Source organism: Lagenorhynchus albirostris, chromosome 9, assembly GCF_949774975.1.
Source record: "Lagenorhynchus albirostris chromosome 9, mLagAlb1.1, whole genome shotgun sequence".
NCBI classification, from domain to species: Eukaryota; Metazoa; Chordata; class Mammalia; order Artiodactyla; family Delphinidae; genus Lagenorhynchus; species Lagenorhynchus albirostris.
The window spans coordinates 27048098-27071092 of NC_083103.1; the positions used below are offsets into that span (position 1 = coordinate 27048098).

At 35.0% G+C, this 22995-nt stretch overlaps 1 protein-coding gene across 1 annotated transcript in view; it reads left to right on the forward strand.

The window, feature by feature from the left end:
- Positions 1 to 22995, forward strand: part of DCDC1 (doublecortin domain containing 1) — a 457088-nt gene that overhangs the window by 373573 nt on the left and 60520 nt on the right. The window contains exons 21-23 of the mRNA XM_060160830.1: positions 5622 to 5745; positions 16457 to 16638; positions 22541 to 22640. Coding sequence (XP_060016813.1) covers positions 5622 to 5745; positions 16457 to 16638; positions 22541 to 22640 — 406 coding nt within the window. The remainder of the gene's footprint in view (positions 1 to 5621; positions 5746 to 16456; positions 16639 to 22540; positions 22641 to 22995) is intronic.

Consider the following 22995-nt stretch of genomic DNA (forward strand, 5'->3'; position numbering starts at 1 on the left):
CCAAACAAAACAGAGCAGGTCAAAGACTTTTTCAGGCTCCGGACGCGCAGACTCAGCGGCCATGGCTCACGGGCCCAGCCGCTCCATGGCATGCGGGACCTTCCTGGACCGGGGCACGAACCCGCATCCCCTGCATCGGCAGGCGGACCCTCAACCACTGCGCCACCAGGGAAGCCCTCAAAGACTTTTTTTGAAAAAAAAAAAAACGGCAAGAGATGTCAGGTGTGACTTTAGATCCATCTGTATATCCCTTTATTTTTCTAGACTAAATACATACATACTCCTGGCAATTACCATTAATGTACTATAGGTTTCCGTTGTATTTCATAATTGATGTTTTAAAAAATTGAATTGTGTTAAGTCTTAATTGATGATTTTCAATTGATAGAATATAATATACAATTATGGAAATTGTTATGAAATAAGTATTCTTTTCAGCATAATTGTTGGAACTATTTCTCATTCTTAAAAATTCCCAGTTATGCAAGATGGAAACATGATCACTGAGTTCCCCTCTTAGCCTTTAGCTGCCATTAAAATTCATTCTCTGTTTTAAGTGCTTTCCTAGTCATCAAAATAATGTGAAGAGATGGAGCAAATGGGAATATATAAAACAGAAGAACAAATTCCCTGTGTATTTATTAGTTTCTACAAGATATTCTAGGAAAAAAGTAGAATAATGTTTAATATGCAGAAATTACTTGATCTTTGTAAATTTTGGCTTGTAAATTAAAAACACTGCAGTCTTCAGTGCCTTGTTTCTATTAAAGTTATTTAAAATTTAAATCTTAAAATAATTATTTTCTTAAACTATTAAATTTAGCTTTAATATTCAGTCTAAATTGAAAGATTAATGTAGCCTAAAATATTGATACAATGATACTAGTAAAAGCCTAGAGAGTGATAACGGATGGATTCAGATTTCTAGTTATGTATCTAATCTTTTAACCCTTATACAATGTTTAAGATGAGCTTGTATATGTAGTTCCTGATTTCAAATAATTTCTTCTCTCTCTAGAGGACTAGACTCTTAGAAACTTGAAAATAGTTCAAATCTATGGAAATGTGTTGGGCTATTATTAAATCCCATCAAAATAGGTAGTTATTCTACTATTCTTACCATTTTTGCAATCTGCCCATTTCTTTCTCCTATCCTTTTCTTTTTTCAGAGATGGGGCACCCAATGTTAGTCTTATAAACTGATTTCTACCAAGATCCATGTATGCAACATATAACTGTTTTGTATGAATAATGTGTTTTCACTATTTCTGAGGAGCCATGCAATTTTAAATTAATTATAGATGAATTCTAAGTGGTCTAATCTTGCAGCTTAGATAAACTTAAAAACTGAAAAATGACCAGTTAAATAAATAAACAGGTCCTGGTGTAAAGCAAAGAGTTAGAGTTTCTTTGACAGTTGTAGGATCATTTTTACATGCATGTTTATTAGAGACTGCTGATTTAAGTTGGAATTTGCCATAGTATTTATAATTTACTGTATCAGATCCAAATTATATATTGTATCATATTTTATTGCTATGTTCATTACATTGTTGGAAACAATGTAATTGTGTCCTGATGGAATATGAAAAAAGACTATTTCTCTTCAACTGGGACACATTTAGGTTTCTTTTTATATTACTATTGATTTCCAAGAGTGCAAAATAATATTTTTCTGTCACAGTGCATACAGTCCTGCATGATGTCTCAGAGCCTGTCACAATGCTGAAGTTCTGTCAAAGGCACTAGACTCTGAAAACATTATCTAAAGTGTTTTTGTTTCCCATTCCTTTATAAGATTAATTGAATAGAGCATTCTGATTAATGACTCCATTAATCAGACTAAATTGATATGATCAATTCTGGACTTAGTTTTTGACAGAAGAGATATCTGTCAACTGAAATGCTGAGGAATGATCCTCTAAGATTTTTATCTTTTAGGTTTATGTAAATCCAGGAGATATGTTAACTTTGGTCATACTTCTGTCCATGAAGGTAGATACTCATGAAATATCATAAATAGAATTTTAGCTTTAATGGAAAGGCAGGGTTAATAAAGATACTGTTTTAAATAAACAAACTTGCCTTTGAAACTTATTTCGCTACCTTGTAGCATGTGTGTATATATGTGTGTGTTCAAGTAAGTCTTTTCAAAACATGAGATGTTTTGTTTTATATAGTGTTTCTATTATAAATGACAATTATTTAAGAACACCTTCTTTCATACTGAAGAAACGAATGGAAAATATTAAATAAAAGTAAGTTCTCAGAGGGGCAAGAAAAAGGCTGCCTGAAAGCATTGCACGAATCATTGTCTCCACCTAGTGCTGACTTTCAGGAATTAAGATTCCAAAGTCCTTAATGATGCTGTAAAGTTCTAATTTATGTTATGCACGTGTACAGTCATTATAGCTGGGCCTGCTAGTGCCATTATAGTTAAGAGTCTGTCAGTTTTTCATTTATAAAACATCATATTAAGAGGTCTATTGCTTTTACATAAAAGCTCACACTGTGCTGGAACTCTGCAGTCCAATGGCCTTTGCTGTATGTGAATGTTTATTAACTGTGTTATGTTGAACTTGACCAGCTCCTTTTAAAGACACCCTGATGGGATGAAGTTACATAGGCATCTCATTCAGAAGGATGACTCTTTTCATCAATAACCTGTCCTTTACCTTATGGTAATCGCCCTACACGCATCAGACCAGTGGACATCTAAAAACTCTATTGATGTGGCAGGCCCTGGATTTTTCATAGGCTATAGTTCCCACCCTATGGCACACAAGAGGAGACTAACAATTTTGGCTACTAATGGGAGGAAAGCAGGAGAAGGTAGTTTCATGGAAGTCAAATGAAGTCAGGTCAAATCAAGAAAGTGTTTTTAAAAGGAGGGAATGATCATGTTAGACCCTGATGTTAGTTCAGTTATGTCTTGAGAAATGACCTTTGGCTTTAGTGATGTTAAAACCCTGATGGGGGGCTTCCCTGGTGGCGCAGTGGTTGAGAGTCCGCCTGCCGATGCAGGGGACGCGGGTTCGTGCCCCGGTCCGGGAAGATCCCACATGCCGCGGAGCGGCTGGGCCCGTGAGCCATGGCCGCTGAGCCTGCGCGTCTGGAGCCTGTGCTCCGCGGCAGGAGAGGCCACAGCAGTGAGAGGCCCGCGTACCGCAAAAAAAAAAAAAAAAAAACCCTGATGGGGCATTTTCACTGGAGTTTCTGAGATCTCTAAAAAATCTAGTTGGAATTGGTTTAAGAGAAAAAAGGGAGGAGAAGAAGAGGAGATGAGTCTTTTACGGAATTTGCTGTAAGGGAACACAAAGAAATAAAGCAACAGCTGGAGGTGGACAGTGGGGTATAGAGAAAGTTTTTTTTTTTTTTTTTTTAAGATATCAAGCTTTCAGACGTTATGCAGATGGAATGACCAGAAAGACAGGAAAATTAATAGATCAGGGTGGGAACAAAGTCCTAGATGAGAGAGGATAAGGATCTAGCCAACAAGCAGAAGTGTTGGCCTTAGATCGGAGCACGAACAGCTCTACGGTAGCAGGAGGTCAGGTTCTAGGTTGGTAAAGAGCAAGTCTCTCCTGCCACCACCCCACAATATCCAGGCCCCAAGAACTTCCAGCAAGCTTTTGGGACACGTGGGCCCTTGTACAGAGGGTTGGATATTGCAAATGGTTCTGATGAGGCTGGGCAAGCTCAGAAAACTTTTAGGCTCAGATGACCCATCACGTGTGCTAGAAAATTATGGGTGATGGGCTGCTTCTCTATTCTTATTCATTAATCAGTGATTTATTATATTAATAAATGTCCATCATTTCATTTCTAGGATGACTATTACTTAGCTATAGTGATTATTCTCTTTCCATAATGTTAAATTTTATTGGCTAATATTGATTTAGGAATTTCACATCTTTGATTTTAAGTAAGATTGTTGATTTACTTCTTAAATTACCAGTGACTGACTTTATTATGAAGCTTATCTCCCATTCATGGAATGAATTAGCTAGTTTCTATATCTTTATGGTTTAGAATGTTTTATATAGTACGAAAATGATCTGTTCCATGTCCTGTGAACTTATATGAGCAAGAGCATACTTTCTATTTCAAATCTTTAAGGGTTTTCAAAAATTATTTCTTCAAAAGTTGTGCATTTATTAACATATACATGCATAATATACTCTTTTAATCTTCTCTATGCAAAATATTTTGTTTGATTTTTCTATTTGGCTTGTATATTTTTTAGTCTAAATTTATTTGCATGAGATTTGCTATTTTACTTTTCATTTCAAAAACATTTCTTTAAACGTTCTACTAATAGTCTAAATATTTTCTAATTCTTTATTTATATTTGAGTCTTTACTACTTTCATCTGTTTTCCATGAGATATATTTAAAATAAATTATTGAGTTGAATCCTTTATTAATTTCCCTTCTCTGTTTAGCTCTTAATAAATAAGCATTTAACATTATAAATTTATCTTTCAATATAATTCTAAATGTATTCTTTAAGTTTTCATGATTATTATTTTCATTGCTTGCTAAATAGGTACTGATCATGTCATTTTTTCCCCCTTGTCTGGTATAATAGTATTTTGGGAGAGAGAATGTATTTTTAAAATTGTCTTGTGGTTGAAATTGTGAAATTTAAACTTTCATTTATATCTAATTTTGTGTCATTTGTCTCAAAGTGTAACTTGTTCAATTTTTATTTTAAAACTGTATTGAAGTTTAATTTGTTAGTGTGTGGAAATATTACAATGTTTCAAGAATTATTGAGAAAGACACATTTTCTGTTAACAGACTAAAATGTCTATAAGTAAGTGGTCATACTTCCATTTACTAGTTTTAGCAGTCAAGTATTTTATGTCCTTACTTGTTACTTAAAAAAAGTTACCTACATCTGTGACTCTATTTCTGTTTTGTAAATAAGTTCATTTGTACCAGCTTTTTAGATTCCTCATATAAGCGGTACAAGGGGGTAAGCGGGGAAGGGAGGATTAATTGGGAGACTGGGACATTGACATATACACACTACTATATGTAAAAAAAATAACTAATAAGGACCTACAGTATAGCACAGGGAACTCTACTCAATACTCTGAAATGGTCTATATGGGAAAAGAATCTAAAAAAGAGTGGGTATATGTATATGTATAACCGATTCACTTTGCTGTACACTTGAAACTAACACAACATTGTAAATCAACTATACTCCAATAAAAATTTTTAAAAATTTACCAAGTAGTTCATAATCTGTTGGTGATGTAATGACGTCTCCCACAGGGATTATATATATGTTGGTTTCTCTTTAAATGTCTAAAAAGTTTTGCTTGATTTTTTTTCTGTTAGTATTGTTATTTATGTCATTGTTATTATAAATTGACTGTTATTCTACTTTGCCTTCTGCCTCAAATTCCACTGTCTATTATCCCAATTTTTAAAAATGTATTCTTTCATTAAAAATTACTTTTATTTATGTCTCTTGTACACAGTAAATTATCAGATTTGGGTTTTTAACTCAAACTGAGTTTTTGCCTACCTAATAAGAAGTACTCAATGAATATTTTAAAGTGATATTTAACCTTGCTAAATCCCTTTTTGTCTTTTATTTTGTTTTAGGTGGGCCATAAAGCATGAAGGGACTGGTAAGCCAGGCCAGTGGAAACATTCCAGAGTTGAAAATCCTCTCTGGAATAAGCTTACCTACATGTGGCCAGTCCTTCCCAGTGGCCAACTTAATGAGGTTGTACTGCTTAGTATAAGACATCGTTGTTGAGCCTTATTTTAAGTCCCAGTATGTGGTCAATGTGTGTGAAAATTTCCATGAAGTTTTTGATTTGCAGTTGTTAGGTGCAAGTGATCAATTGATGCTGTTGTTCTATCAATTAATTAGAAAGATGCATTTAAGTCATCCAATGTGGAATGGGTATGGAATTTATTTCTTCTTCTAGTCTGTCATATTTTGCTTTATATATTTTGAAATTTAGTTCTAGACACACACATGTTCAGAAATATTATATCACCCTGATGAATTGAAACTTTTATCATTATGTAGACTCTCTCTAGCTCTAGTAAAATTTTCAGTTATCCAATACGAATAGAAATATATCAGCTTTTTTTGTTGTTGTTATTTGCCTTATATATCTTCTTTCTATCCTTTTACGTTTTATATTTGTATACTCTTCTGTTTTAGGGGGACTCTCCAGTAATCAGCATATAGTTAATTTTTAAAAATGGCCAGACAATCTTCATTTCTAAACCAAGGAATTTAGTCTTTTCTATCTATTGTAATGACATATATATTTGGATTATTATCTGCTTTTTTCTCTGTTTCACTTTTCACCATTCTTATATTCTTTTAGGTTAATTTTTTTCTTGTATTTTTACCATTTGCTAGATTGGAAATTATATCCTCTATTTCCATTTTTTTTTGTTATTACTTTGAACATTTTAGCTTGCATATGTAAATGATCAAAATCTAAAGTTAACAAATATACTTACTCTTATCTTAAATAATTGAGAACATTAGAATGCTTTAACATCAGTTGTCTGATTTGTAACGTATACACTATTAGTGTCATCTATTTTATTCTTATCTTAAAAAAATTTCCACAAGATATTAACATTGTTGTATGTGGTTAATATTAATTTAGATTTACTCCTAATTTTTTCTCTTTCTTCTCTTAAGTCCTTGTTATATCTCAGTCCTTCCAGCTGGGGTTACTTTCCTTTTGCCTAGTATACCCTTCTTTTAGTTTTGGTAGCAAACAGTTTTTACTTATCTTAGATTACTTAAAAATTTATTTTTACTTTTACTAAGTGAACTTAGTCTTTTATTTTGCCCTCATTCACATAGGGTATTTTCACTTAGCAAACTGAAGATAACATCACTGACTTTGCTGTTTTTGAGGAGTCAGCTATAATTCTGAATATTCTTCTTTTGAAGGTAATCTGTCTTTTCTCCCTGACTGCTTTTAAAATCTTCTCTTTTCTTTGGGTCTCTTCAGTTTTTTTATTTTTCCTGCTCAAGGTTCTTGAATCTGTGGATTGATATCTTGCATCATTTCTGAAAAATTATCACCCATTATCTCTTCAAGTATTATCTCTCTTATCCCCTCTGTTCTTTATAGAAAACTCTGATTAGGTGTATGCTAGAACTTCTCATTTTGACCTTCTTGTCTCTTAACCTCTCTTTTATATTTTCCATTTCCTTGCCTCTTTATGATGTATTTTTGGATCATATTTTGAGACATTTCTTTCAGATTATTAATTTTCTCTTCATCTTTATCTAATATGCTTTAAACTGCAAGTGAGGTCAGCCCATGGTATGAATTCTCAATGAAGATTATTTTTTCTTCCACACAGAGAAAATGTTTGAGTTGGTCTATTTTACTTGCAACCACTGAGAGTTATTGTCTCTGGCTTGCCTTTTCAATGAAATTTATCCTTTTGTGGTTCTTGTTTTATGAGAGGAGAGGGTCTCCTGTTAGAATTCCCACCTTGGCTGGGCCTTGAAATTTGTCTTCTGCACCCTTCCCCTAAAGACCATGGAAACAGAAGTTTGCTGGGTTTGGAAAATTTCCTCAAGATAAGATCCAGCTTCAGCACTCTGTTTACCTCTCTGGGTCTCTAGTATGTCTTGCTTTATTGCTAGGTCAGTGATATGTTCCAAAAGATTTTTTTAAAATATTTTATCCTGGGCTTCCCTGGTGGTGCAGTGGTTGAGAGTCTGCATGCTGATGCAGGGGACACAGGTTCATGCCCCAGTCTGGGAAGATCTCACATGCCGTGGAGTGGCTGGGCCCGTGAGCCATGGCCGCTGAGTCTGCACGTCTGGAAAAAAAAAAAAAAAAAAGAAAAAATAATATATATATATATATTTTTTTTATCCTGATTTTTTTAGTTGTTTTGTCAAATTTTCTGGTCTCAATCAAGTTTTTTCTTTCCCCTTAAATCACAATTCTCTATGTGTCCTCAGTGATTGAATCAATGAGTCTCATCACTTTAGGGGAAGGACAGATGGAGTCATTCCAGCTGAAACGAAGAATTCATTGTTTAGAGCCTCAAATATGCCCTAATATTTAGACTGTAGTGAAGCAACAATCTAGAAATCTGAGGCTTTTTTATTTAGAGAGAGAAATGAGATCTTCAAAATACCAGAGGCTGTGGTTTGGGTAGCCTGAGCCAGTGGCTAGATGAATTATATGCCTAAAACTGAGGGTTTGCAGCATGGTGAGAGCCAACATAGAGCCAGGGGTGGAGAGGTGGCACGGAGACAAATAGGCCCAGCGTAGGCCAAGAAAAAAAACTGTGAGTTGTGCTAATTGTAGGCTTTTCTTCAGAGGTTTAGGAAGGCTAAAACCTAGAGAGCAGAAAGGATAACTTACTTCTCAGCTGGAGGTGAACAGGTATCAGCAGGTTGCCCAGTATCCAAAGAGGAGAAGAGCACATCCTTAGAGATCTTTGAGGGTCAAGGACAAGTACCACATATAGACCATGAACCCTTTTTCCCAGTGGTATATGGTTTATTGAACTTTCACCTATGCCCAGAAACCACATTGAGGCAGGGGAAAGGAAGGGTATATCCTTGAAAAGAAATAACAGTTCTGGTAAGAAGTTTGAACATTTAATTTGATTCAATATGTATCCAAAAGTACAGAGCTAAAAACTAGACAAAAAGGCTTTTCCAAATTGGCAGAAATGGGGACACTTCCAATTGGAATATTAAGTTTCGCACCCGCCTGGAGGTGGACAGGGATGCCTCATAAGGAAGTGTACTTTCTTATACACGGAAAGAGAACAATTTATAATTATTGTAGACTTCACAGATATTGTGCTTACATTTTTTTCAACCTCAGTATACAGGTAAAGTAATTCAGTTAACTAATTAATTGACTTAAATGATGAATGGTAATTATATTAGGAAATCTAACTTAACCATATTCCTTTTAACATTTACCTTTTAAAACAATAACATTTTTGCTAATAGTTTAGAATTTGCCAACTAAATGATCTTAGGAATGAAAATGGATTGCCCCACAGTTCTCTAGCCATTCAAACAGAACAGTAGCTTTTAGTGAAATGGTTAAGAAGTCACTGTACTCCAACAAAACCCTGGCTTTGACCTGTAAACTAAACAGAAAGGACTAAGGCACTAAATAAACTAAAGTGAGGAAAATGGACCATGTATTTCAAAATGACTCAGCCTAAGGATCGTCTTATTTCTTGAAATGTTTGAGGAAGAGAAGAAAACACTTACCAAGCAGAGAACAGAGATAGTTCTCATTCCAATTCAATGCACTCTACTTGACTTCAAGTCTGGATTCATCTTATGTGAAGGAACCGTATTTTCTTCCAGCCCCACTTCCACATAATTGACTTTTTAAGCAAAAAGATGATTTTACCTATGTGTAATTAAGCACAATTAACTTTTTCTTGGAAAGACTTTACATATAAATAGTCTGTAATTAGGAAATGTGATCTTCATATTGTGGGATTCAGAACCCTTTGATCACTATAAGCATCTATGTTAATTTTATTCCAGATTTAATCTACCAACTTTATTACTTATCTAACCACTATTTATTATATATTTAGGCAATGCAGACAGAGCAAAAATGGAGACAGACATGGTCCCTACCTTCATGGAGCTTACAGTTTAAGAAGTATAGGCTGTGTGTCAAAAAGGAAGGAACCAGAAAAGGACAAAGGCAGACTCTGTGAATAAAGGACAAAGAAGGGAGAGAAAGAAGAACTCACAGAAAAAGTTTGGTGTCCCCTTTCAAGGCTGTTTGCTGAGCCAGTTTATTCAGCCAGAGAGTTAGTATGAGGAAAGTTAGCTAGAAAGTTGTCTGAATGGGCTTGAAAATTAAGTCAAACTATTGAATCTAAGAAAACTATCTAAGAAACACTATCCTGAGTGAGATTCAAAATCTTCTGCAAATTCCTTGACTAGAACTTTTCAAAAAAGAATGATGACCAAGGGAAGATTTCAGGAAATATGTATAATGAGAATTTTTTTTGTGGTGACTCAGAGTACATTAATACCAAACTATTTACCTCTCTCAGTGGTGGCAACTGATTTCACCTTTTTCTCCTTGTTAAATATTATTCTTTCTAAAAGGCAATTGATGTTATGTTTTATGAGCAAATAAGATTTCATGTATCTTGGTACATCAGTATTTTTAAAATATGTTAAAACCTCCTAAAACCACAAGATGAATGAATTATTTTGGTTAATTCTGTGACTAACTTCACTGGAATAATTTCTAGAGACTCAGGTTCTCACCCTTATGGGAAAAGTCATAAATTGAGAAGTTGTACTTCTTAACATTTAATGGTAAAATGCAATGGATTTTCATATTTGAGGATGAAATCATTGCAAAAAGTAAATCTAAAGAGACTTAAAATTTTAGAATGAGCCACTGGATAGTGATTTTAATCTCTCTAAATTACTGAAGTAAAATATATCTATTTGGAGGGGCCCATGTTAAACAAAGCATGTTAAAAGTACATATTTTATTAATCTGTTAAGAGATGATGATAGCTAGCTGTCAGTATAAAGGAAGGAAAAGGAGATGTAGAAAGGCCCAAAAGAAAAAATTGAAGAATCTATTAATTTATTAGTAATAAATAGATAAGGGAGGGCCAATTTGACTAAGAAATTTAGGTCACTGGTTAAGAGCTGGACTCCCAAAAGAAGCACAAGCTGCCTCTGGTTGTGAGAGAGAGATGAAAAAGAAAAAGCAGAATTATCAATGTAAGGGAGCACCACAGCTCATCAAAGGTCTGCTGACCACGCAGCTGTGCCATGGCGTAGTGTGAACACGTAGAAAACCAAAATGAAATGAATGGGAACATTAGAATTCCAATGGAGAAAATGGAAGGAAAGGAAACAGCACTCCAGTCAGTTTAATCCATGTTTTTGTTGTCCTTCATTATCCTGACACCATATTTCTCTATTTCTATGAAAGACAATGTAAAAGTGCCTTAAACATTAGAACAAGGTTTGAGGTAGCTTGAAAGAACTGCCAGTGATAGCTCATACATTTGGAAAGTTTTGAAACCCATGATAATTGTTCATCTCTTTGGATTGAGTTTCTGTGATGTCATGGAGAAGACTCTCGGCCTTCATTCATCTAACTGGAACGCAAAGGAAGCCATCTGAAATCAGCAGTGCTGCGGTGGTGTTAAAGCCACTGTCTGCGGTGGTTACCACCTGTTATGAGACATGTTTAGTGAGTGGAAGGATCTAAAAATAACTAGGGGCTAAGATAGCACATTTCAGATAAATTCATCAGCGTTATGGCATGTTTAGGATATTGAAAAACAACCTTAGTACTGCATCTTAACTCTATGAACTCAGACTGACTTCTCACAGACTAAGCTCAAGGGAGAATTGCCTTTCCCTTCCGTGGTTCCGAAAGAAAGAAAAGGGGGAAATATTAGCTATTTTACACAAGATGTCAATGTGACAGTCATTTTTTTTTAAATAAATTTATTTATTTATTTTTGGCTGAGTTGGGTCTTTGTTGCTGCGCTTGGGCTTTCTCTAGTTGCAGCGAGCAGGGACTACTCTTCATTGTGGTGCGAGGGCTTCTCATTGCTGTGGCTTTGTTGAGGCGCATGGGCTCTAGGTGTGTGGGCTTCAGTAGCTGTGGCTTGCAGGCTCTAGAGCACAGGCTCAGTAGTTGTGGTACACAGGCCTAGTTACTCCGCGGCATATGGGATCTTCCCAGACCAGGTCTCGAACCCATGTCCCCGGCATTGGCAGGCGGATTCTTAACCACTGCACCATCAGGGAAGCCCTTGACAGTCATTTTTTAATGAGAAGACTGTTCTTCTCTTTCTCCTCCACCAATTCAACCCTTGCTACATGATAGTTTGTCTAAAACTAGTACAAATTTTGATTTGCTCTGAATTGCTTAATATTTTTGTTGTGGAAGAATTACAGGTCCGTCTTGAACTTACTTCTTGAAGAATTATACAACTCCACTCCTCCACCACCTCTCATATTAAGTAAAACCCTTATACCCTTATAGGAAAGTTTCAAATGAAAATATACAATGTTTGTCATAACCTTTGGTATTTCTTCTCAGTAACAATAGTAAGGGAAAGTGACCCCATGTTTCTCCATTCATAATAATAGACACATATCTAAATAAATACTACCCTCTGCAATTTAAATTCTCAGGTTCTCAGTGAAGGTCAAGAATACAGTAAAACTTCATTAATTCAAATTTCGCTTATTTAGAAGTACAATAAGTTAGACTCATGGTATGCCACTATTATGAACACATTTACTAAGCAAAATATTATACAAAAATTATAAAGGAAAAAACATGAGACTGAAAAACACTCATGAGAGTTTTAAACATTTATTTATATTGCTTTTCTCCTAATTAAATGAAATTAATGTTATTTACTGACTCATCTTGCAAACAAATTAGAGCATTAGATGCCATTTCAGAAGATTTAATCTTCACAACTTTCAGATATTTTTTATATTTATTTAAAACGCATTTCCTTGAACTATATGATTGTTGAGTATAATTGCAAGATTCTAATAGCTCTTCAAGGGAGTATAAATTAGTAAATTATTACTTGCTGTACTAGCTTTAAAAAAATGTTCTCCCCTTCCATAAACTAAAGGCCATGTGTCTTGGTCTGTACTGGTCTCACGTGCCAGCACATCTCCCCAGCCCCTGTGTATCTGTATCTTGGTCGTGTCAGACGGACACTGACAGGACACCAGGACCACCTCTGCAGTGATTGCCTGAACTTTTTGCCTGCTCAATATGGCTCCCCCTTTTGGGGGGTATTGGTACCTATATCCCCTTTAGGAAATTTCCTCTATTTTTAGTTCATGTGGACTATGGCATCTTTGCTTAGGGTCCTCAGAAAGAGGAGCCTGAGGCAAATGGCTTATGTGCTACTACTTAGTTAGGGAGTACAGTCCCAGGGAGAAAGAGTAAGAGACAAGCAGAGAAGGAAGAAAAGCCAATATAAGAACGTGCTATCAAGCTGTCCTCCAAGGAGCCTTTTAAACAGTATTCTTAGGAGAGTTTCTCCTGGAGAAGAAAGAGGGAAGAATTTATCCATCAGCTTCTATCTCCCTTTGGTCAAAGGTTTGCCCAAGGTTACACAACTGGAGTGGTGGGTTAAAGATTCAAATACAGGAAGTCTGGCTCTAGAGCCCTTGGCCATTCATCACATGTTCTCATAAATGTTAGTCATTGATAAGAACTAAGGAGAAAGTAGAAGCAAGGATAGTGGGCAGGGCAGGATTTGGAAATTTTCAGTTGACAAGAGATGTGGCTTCACTGAGGTGATATTTGAGTACAGACCTGAAGATCAATAAGATCTCTAGGGAAAGAGCATTCCAGGAAATGCGTAGAACTGAGATGCTGTGTTTGATGGATAATGAAGTAAATGTGGCAGCAGCAGTGTGAGTGAGAGGAGAGCAGCAGGACGTAAGGCCAGAGAGAAGAGAGGGCTACAGATCATGCAGGGCCTTGGGCCATTGTAAGACCTTTGGCTCTTACTCCAAGATGGGAAGCCATTGACAGGTTAGGAGCAGAGAAGTGATATGCTCTGACTGAGTATTAATAGAATCATTAGGATAATAGAGAAAAAAGGGGCCAAGGTAGAAGCAGGAATAAGCAGTTATAAGGCTTTTGCAATTTCTAGGTGAGAGAAACTAGTGTCTTTGTCCGGGGTGGTGGGAGTGGAGGTGATGAAGTGTAATTGGGCCCTTGATATATTTTGAAAGTGGAAGCAGGTTCTGCTGATGGATTAAGTTAGAAATAAGTAACAAAATAAATAATTAGAAAAGGCCTTATATTGAGAAATTTGAAAAGATATTTTGACTAACTCACGGGATAATGAAGAAATCCTAATGAAAATTTTAAAAGGAAATGTTTAGAACCAAAGAAAAATATGTGAGATGCAGCTAAAGCATACTTGAAGGAAATTTACAACTTTAAATGCTTATATTAAAAGAGAAGAGAGACTAAAATTTAATAATTAAGTATCCAACTCGAGAAGTTAGGAAAATAACAGCAGAATGCGTTCAAAGAATTAGAAGGAATTATCAATAGTAAATTAGAGAAATCAATATAACATATGGTAAGTATAAAACAGAACCAACAGTCAAAAAACTGGTTCTTTTAAAATATTAATAAAATGTATATACTTGGCCAAACTGATTAATTTTAAAAAAGCAGGTAAATAATATTAGGAACAAAAGAAAGATATAAGTATAGATGCTGAGAAATTAAGAAAATAATTAAAGGATATTATAAGTAAATTTATGTTAATAAATATTATAACTTAAATAAAATGGCCAAATTCCTGGACAAAAGTAATTTAACAGAATAGAATCAAGAAGAAATGGAAAGCTTGTATAGTCCAATAATCATAGAAAAAAATAGAATCAGTAGTTAAAAATCTCCCCACAAAGAGAACACCATTACCAAATAGTTTTATTGGCAAATTCTACCAAACATATAAGAAACAAAATTTCAGAATATTACAAAAGAAGTAACACTTCCCACCTCATTTCATGAGGCTAGGATAAACTTGATACCAAACCTTGATGAGGATAGTTTAAGAAAATTACATGTTAATATCATTTATGAACATACAAGCAAAAATCCTAAAGAAAATATTAGCAAATTAAATACAGCAATCTGTAAAAAAGGTAATACACGGTGACCAATTTGGATTGATCCAGGAATAAAAGATTAGCTTAAAATTTTTAAAAATTAATATAACTAATATATAACCAATGAAAGGATAAATAATAATATGAGCACATCTCAATAAATGTAGGAGAAAGAACTTTACATAACTCAACATACATTTAAGAAAAAAAATCTTAACAAAATGGGATTGATAGGAAATTACTTAACCTGCTACAGAGTATTACAGTCCTAAACAGACTTTAAAAAAACTAATTGAGCTGTTTCTTAAATGTATATGACATGGTAAAGGGAGAACAAGAGCCAATTTCCAAAGAAGAATAATAAGGTGAGGGTACTTGCCCTGCCAAATATCAAGATTTACCAGATATAATCAACACAGTATAGTACTGGACAGGGAGAGAGAAATTGGCAAATTGAAGAAAACAGAACACACAGAAACAGACCCACACTTAAATGGAGGTGTCATATTTTATAAAATGGTTACTGCAGGTTAATGGGAAAGTAATTGTTGCCAGGACAAAAGAAAGAGAGAGAGAGAGACAGACAGACAGAGACAGAGAGAGAGAGAGAGAGAGAGAGATGAAAGAAAGAGAAAGAAAGAAAGAAAGAAAGAAAGAAAGAAAGAAAGAAAGAAAGAGAAAGGAAGGAAGGAAGAAAGAAAGGAAAGAAAGAAAAAGAAAGAGAAAAAAAGAAGGGAAGGAAGGAAGGAAGAGAGGGAGGGAGGGAGGGAGGAAGGAAAGAAAGACCTTGGACCTTGCCTATCATCATCTCTGATCATCCCTTCCTTCATTTAATCTCCTTCCACAAATGTCTGTTTCTGTGAATGGCAATACCATTTACCCAGTTGTCCAAGCTACAGACCTGGGAGCCATCCTTGCCTCTTTTTACTCCCTGAACATCATGTTCTATTAATTCTCAAATCTGATACATACACTGTCCCATCCTTTTACCCCTCCTTTACCGCACTAACTCCTACTAAGACTTCCGATCTCTTACATGGCATTTCTGAGTTAGGTTCTACTCAGTGGTCCCATCACACCTTGTACCCTGTTGTTATTACACTCACGTTATTGCAATTGCCAGTTTATTTCTAGGTAAGTTTCTGAGCATCCCCTAGAAATTCCTCGACGATGAGTATCCAGTCTTGTTCATAGTTTTATTTCCAGTGTCTAGCACTGTGCCTGGAATATAGGAAACAATTATTAAATATTTGGATAATGCATGAATTAATAAATAAATAAATATGTGAATGATGGCTACAAAGTAACCAAATTCTACAGCTGAAATATTTGAAATTTGTTTAAGCTTTATCATTCACTCATCTCACTCTGTTATTTGAAGTGTTCCCCAAATAGATTTAGTTTAAGACAATATTATTTCGGGTTGTAAAACCACTTTTCATACAGTCTTCCTTTCTTCACATAGATTAGAGATATTTTATACAGGAGCAAAAAACATTCCAAACTAATTCAGTTCTGTATTTCCAGAATGATGTTTCTCTGAAAGGGAATAAATCTTCCATGTTGTAACACAGCACAGGTTGTACATACATTTTAAAAATTTCTATCTTTCCTCTTCATTAAAATAAAACGTTAATTAGAATTGTCTGGAACATCTTTAGGTGCCCAATACATGTTTGATGAACGAATAAAATATTAAAGGTATAAGCAAGTGTGCTTATTTTTTTATATATAGGAATGACTCTTCCTATTCACTTATTATCAATTTTCTTGTCATTTCTTTCTGAAGGAGTTTGATTGGCCAATAGAAGGGCTGCTTCTTCCAAACGGTCCTCCCATGAAGAAACCCATCTCTAAGACACCGGAGCAATATGTCCCTGTGAGACTCAGAGTTTTGCGGAATGGAGACAAGAACAAAACCAGAGCCCTTATTATAATCAGTCCAGACATCTCACCTAGGCAGAAAATGCAGTAAGAACAACTTGTTCATATTTCGCATCAAGCATACTTTCTAATTTCTACAGATTTTTGTCTTCTTGATTACAGATGTTTTTCTGGGGAAATTTTGTGTTTAATCTTTAAAAAGGGCTCCCATATTGATATTTGGAGGTAAAAATAGATACTAAAATTCATTTAGTTTCTATGTTAAGAACTTAATTTGAACACTGGTGATTTAGGCTGGCCATGAGAGAACGTGAGTTAGAAATAAGTAGTTCTGATAAAAAAAAGTTTTATGATCAATATCTATTTTGAATTAGCATTATTGTTTGGGTTTATTAATGTATTTTGAAATAAATGAGCTCATAAATTCCTTCTTAAATCTAATTTTGTAATTTCTTATTTAAGTTAGTATTTACTTTGTTATTATTTACATTATTTAAGTTATTACACACAATTATTTACATTTAGATATTTGGAATATTTAACGAACAAATACAGTTCTCAAAATATAACTTTACATAATCTATATCCTTGCCTTGGAATAACATTTTAAAAGTTTACCATCCTAGAAAAGCATCGATCTGCCCTTTAGCTTACGTTATGAGGTTGGAATAAAATCTTCCCAAACATCCAGTATTTCTGCAACATTGGAGAAAGTCACCTGCTGTATTTTCATTACATTTTATGACAAAAGGAATCATAGATCAGGGCAAAACTCTGATGTAAAGAATGAATTAAACACATTGTTTCTCATATTATTAGCTGTGATATTACCTCTTGACCTTTCTTTTGAGATGTTTAGAATATTTGAGGCTGCTGATAATAGTTTAATATTACTTTCTTCACATTGATTAAATATACTTCATACATCACTGAACAATGAGTAACATTCAGATCGGCTGTCCACTGAACTGCCTATAAAGATGATAAAGTAAAATTTTAATCTTCAAAGTAAAGTCAACCCTGAAATTGAAATCTTTGACGCATACATTTCATAATTAGCTCATTCTACTAGACATAAAATGTGAGGGTAATGCCCTTAAAGTAGTATATGACTTTTTTTTTAACATGCAAAATTAACAGGTAATTTCTATCCCTTCCTATCTTTATGTGTCTCAAAATTATATAGAGATTTAATCTGATCAATTTATGTTTTAAAATGCATGATTCAATCAGGTAATCCAAACGTAATTTGAGAGATTTGTTAATTTGGACAGCTATTCTAGTAGAGAGTATGTGAAACTCTCTGCTAAGTTCATGGAACAGTGTGTCCTGGTTAATCAAATATTCATTTTGTTCTCTACATGAATTAATTATTCCCAAATAATTAAAACACAGTGGCATACATTTGACATCAAAACTCTACTGAATATAGTTTAATTTTTCTTGGCTGATTCAGAAAATTTTCTACAGGATCATCAATAGCATTCCCCACACCTTCCCCCGAATCTTTCTGTAAGTACTGGTAACAGAAGATTTAAATAGGGAGTGTTTTGGTTAACATTACATTTGAACACTGTATCTTTCATTTAATAAAATATAAAGATTCTAAAAACACACAATTCTTTCTTACTTGAAAATTTGAATGATGTATATTGCAATTCTTTTACTGTGATCGTCATTAATTTTTTATTAAAAACATTTTTAGTTTTGGATTGATAACTGAAACAGTATCTGAGTAATATATGAATAAACATATAAATATGAACAGTATATGAATAAAACATCAAAGGCAAAATGAATGTAATCTCTGCATTTTCTTCAAAGTTGATAAATTCACATCTCAGAGTGTTCAACATTATTGGAAAAGGATTCAGATATTGAAAATTTATTTTCTTATATAAATTTTTCATAGTATAAATGTTTGTGAAGTTTAATATTTAATTGTGGTAGTATTTGAAATCCTATATTTTTAAGAAAGGCATTTTTTAGAGTAAATAATGATAAATTAAAACCTCACTATTTATTCACATACTTAAACAAGCTGAATGATAATTGACAATGTATACTGCCATATCAATCAAATCTTGGATCATTTTTTTCAGAAATGTTGACACTGAAAGGAAAGGGAATGTGAAAAATTTTGTCACTAAATATTCTGAAACAGAAACAAACCAGACTGGATTTCACCAACTTTTGGAGAGGTAAATACTACCCTAAATGCAAAGATATATTCCATTCAAGTGCCTGAATGATTATAACACAAAATACCTATGTACCTATATAAGAAAACAATTGTTAATATAGTGATTCTGGAGTTTTTAATCTGTGAAATATGTAAGCTATAAGTACATGATACCAATGCTAATTAATATGTTTTTCCCCAAAATTTCTAGGTCTGGTGGTTTCCCCTAGCTTCTGAACTACAAACTCTGTAAATTATCCCCATTAAAAAATATATATTTCACAATTTTACAGCACTTTGGTTTGAATTTGTTTGAACTGAGGGCAGGATATTTACCTACTTTAAATCAATTTTTAAATGTCACTAATCTATACCATATTTTTATTATACATTATTATAATAAAAATTTTATTATACATTATTATAATAAAAATTATTTATAATTTATAATTACATTATAATTTTTCTTTTCATCAATATTTTCCTACCCAAACAAGATTTATTCCCATAGAATTTGATAGCTGTTCAAAAGTAGAGCACTTGGTATAAACTTTTTCACAAAATATGTCTTGCTGAATATGAGAGTGTAGTTTTATAGAATTTAAGGAAAATTATGCTATCCTTTAGTAATTTAATAATTCACTTTAGACGGTTTCGAGGATCTTTTGTTGTTGTTGATTCTTCCATCTGCAAAGCTGAAGGGAGACCTAACAGCATAACAAGACCCATTTAAAAATAATAGATATAGACCGTTTTTGTTGATATTTAAATTTGCAGGAAACATGGAGCATTGGAAAAACCAGTCCTGAGAGAACAAAGTCAGAGATAAGACTGCTTTTCTGGATACTCTGTAAATCCAAGCCACATGGTTATCAGTCCTAACTCTTGGTGTGAGGGTCAAAGGACTTCATGTCTAGGACCCTTGCCCCCATGTATTGGGTTGGCCAAAACGTTTGTCTGGATTTTTCTGTAACATCTTAAGGAAAGACCCGAATGAACTTTTTTGGCCAACTCAGTAACAGAGAAATCCTGAACTGCTCACTCAGTATCTCAGCCTCAGTTTCTTCCCTGTTATTCTATGATGATGCCCTCTCAGGAGGCCATATGATGTAGTAAAAGACCCAGAGAGTTTTAGGTTTGAATTTCAGCTTTTGTACTCACTAGCTTTGTGACCTTGGGCAAGGAACTTAATCTCCAGGCTCAGTTTCCTTATCTGTAAAATGGGCTTCTCAGAAAGGGTGTGAGAATTAAACGCGAGAGTAGACATGAAGTGCTTGCAGTGCGTGATCCATTTTAATAATGTGTTGCTGACTTATATGTGTCAGGTGCTTTACAGGTATTCACACATTTAATCTGTAAGATATCCCTATGAGATAAGTACTGTTACATCTCCCTTTTACTGATGGGGAAAATGAGGCTCAGAGAAGTTAAGTAACTTCTCCAAGGTTACACAGCCAATACATGAGAGGGCTAGAGTTTGAACCCAGGCAGTTTGACCACAGAGTACACATTCCTTATTAGGCACTTAAGAGCCAGTTCTTTTCTTCTCTCTCCATTGATGTTGGCTGGCACATGAACTAGTTAGAGGAATTCAATACAGAGGAAACAGCTTATCCCGTTCTCTCCAACCCACCTACATGGGCCAGTTGAATTCAGCACTATTAAAATAGGGTTTCCACAGAACTTGTTGGAAAGTTCCTGATACGAGTCTACTATTTGTACCCTGAAAATACTGTGCAATATTAAGGGTCTGGGCTAGTAAAAGGTAACAACTTAGTAAACTACTTCCTATATATAAAATTTGAAGTTTTAAGAGTTACTGAAGACAGGGTGATTCTGTAGATGAAGTTAAGGAATATATGCCCGGTGGTAGCTACATCAAACTAAAGATGTGTTCTTCAGTGGTTGCTTATGTTTTGCCAGTGTAGCCAGTGCAAAGATAACTCTTCTAAAGCACAGTAGTGAATTTAGATCTGAATTTTAGCATCTACTGTTGGATTTGCATTTCAGAAAAGAAAAGAAGTATAAAAAAATAAAAAAAATAAAACAGGTTTCCAAAAAAAGAAGAAAGAAAAATCCACCAGCTTCCCCTTCACTTTACTCTCCCACTTGTCCTAAAACTGGTTACTCCCATAGTCCAAAATTCTCCGAGGAAAATGTGAGTGGGATCAGATTATCATGATTGTAACTCTCCTTAGGTCATGCTTGGATTTGGGGTGAGTAGCAGGAATTGGGTTGGGTCTTTGGGCAGCATCCAGAGAGAATGAAGCCAATCTTCTGGTTGGGGCTCAATTCTCTTACAGTTCTCCCTCCCACCCGCCCCGCAATACCTCCACCCGACAATTCCTATGCATGAGAAACCCAGTCCAGTTCTCACCAGCCCATCAGCTTCCAGAGTTGTGACAGGAGAGGGAGAGACTTAATTCCCACTGGCTTATTTCCTTCTAAGACCTCTCAGAAAAATGGAGGGCCTAATTACCTGCTCGATTGCTTTTGGCCATCTAAGGTAATAAAATTGAGAAATATTTTTCATACAGCTGAGTCTTCTTGATGAGCATAAAGTCACTTCTAACTCATTTACTCTAGACAGTACATTCTAATATAAAACAGCATTCTTTAGAACACGACCCATCACTCTGTTTAGCTCTACTTCCTCTTCCCCAGAATTCCACCTCTTTACCTCTACCCTAAACTGACTATATAGATTCCAGCCTCTCCACCTCCAGCCCATCTTGCACTTTTCTGACAGTTAACTTTCTAAAAAGCAGACCTGCCAACACCATACCTCTACTATAATTCCTTCAATGACTTCCTGATACTTAACGGGATAAAGGCCACATTCATTAGTCTGGCATCCTAAGTGCTTTCAGTTGGTTTCCATCTTTTTTACCAGCTTCATCTGGCTCTACCTCTTGCCCACAAACTCAGCTCCAGCCATATAAAACTTCTCTAAGTCCTGACCCTACTTGGTTAACTCTGGTTTATTCATCAAGGCCCACCCCGAATGTTACTTCCTTACCTGAGGCTTCCCTGGAAGAATTCATTGTTTTTCCCCTGTGTCCTCACCTCCCTGGCCAGGTGCCTGTGACAGCGCCCACTAGTTCATATCACACTTCAGTTGCTGACTGGTCTCTCCCCGCTACTAGAGAAGGAGCCCTTCAGGAAACAAGGAAACTGTATCGTTCATCTCAATATCCACAGGGCTGGCCCAGAGCTTGTTTGAGGGGGAAAAAAATCACTGTTTAATGTTTAACCTGGCAAAAATTTCCTATTTGAAAGGGAGTTAAAGAGCCATATATAGGGATCACTTCTGGTGGAGAGAGATGAGGAACTGCTGGGTGATGGATGTAACTTTGGAGAGAGTAGAACTTCAACAGCAAAAGCTGAAGAAGGTTTTTAATGTAGAAGGGAGAACAAGAGAAGAGGCACACAAATAGGAAAGTAGGGGCATACTGAGGAGTGAAAAATAAATAATGATGTGGGTTTTTTTGTTTTTTTGATTTGTTGATCATGCTTGGTACTGTGCTAAGCATGTTTCATAATCAACCCTTAATCTTCACAGCAACCTTGAAAGGTAAGAAATTTAGGCTTAGAGAGCTTAAATAATTTGCCCAGTCTTACAAGTTGGAGAGGGAGAATGAGACTCAAAAGGGGGCTGCTGGTTTCCAGAGCCAAGCTCTTGACTATCCCACAGTTCTGCTGAGCTAGTTGTAGTTAATGATCCAGGCCCGTGATTTCTTTTATTTCCTCTCTTCTCTGCTGGAAACTTTGCATGTACAAGGTCAATTTTTGTGTCTCTTATTACAGGTGCACTGAAATTTTAAATTTACCTTCTGCAGCTCGGAGATTGTTCAGTGAAAAGGGGAAGGAAATCTTTGCCCTAAAAGACCTTCAAAGAGATGAACTGGTAAAGACATGAGCGTGAAACTGGAAATATTAATATATTGATACTATTAAAAGGAAAGCGTTTTTAAATATAAGACTTCAAGCACCATTTTTTTCCTGTTATTTTTTCTCAGAATTATCCTAATTCAGCAACCATCAGAAAGTAATAAGAATAGCTGATTGTTGAGCGCTTACTATGTGTCAGGCATGATTTTCAGGGCTGTATGTAATAGAACTCATTTAATGCTCATCACAACCTCTGTTATAAATGAGGGCAGAAACTGGAGAAGACCACATTATTAACCACTTGTGGTTTCTGCCCTATTCTTTTTTTTTTTTTTTTTTTTTGAGGTACACGGGCCTCTCACCGTTGTGGC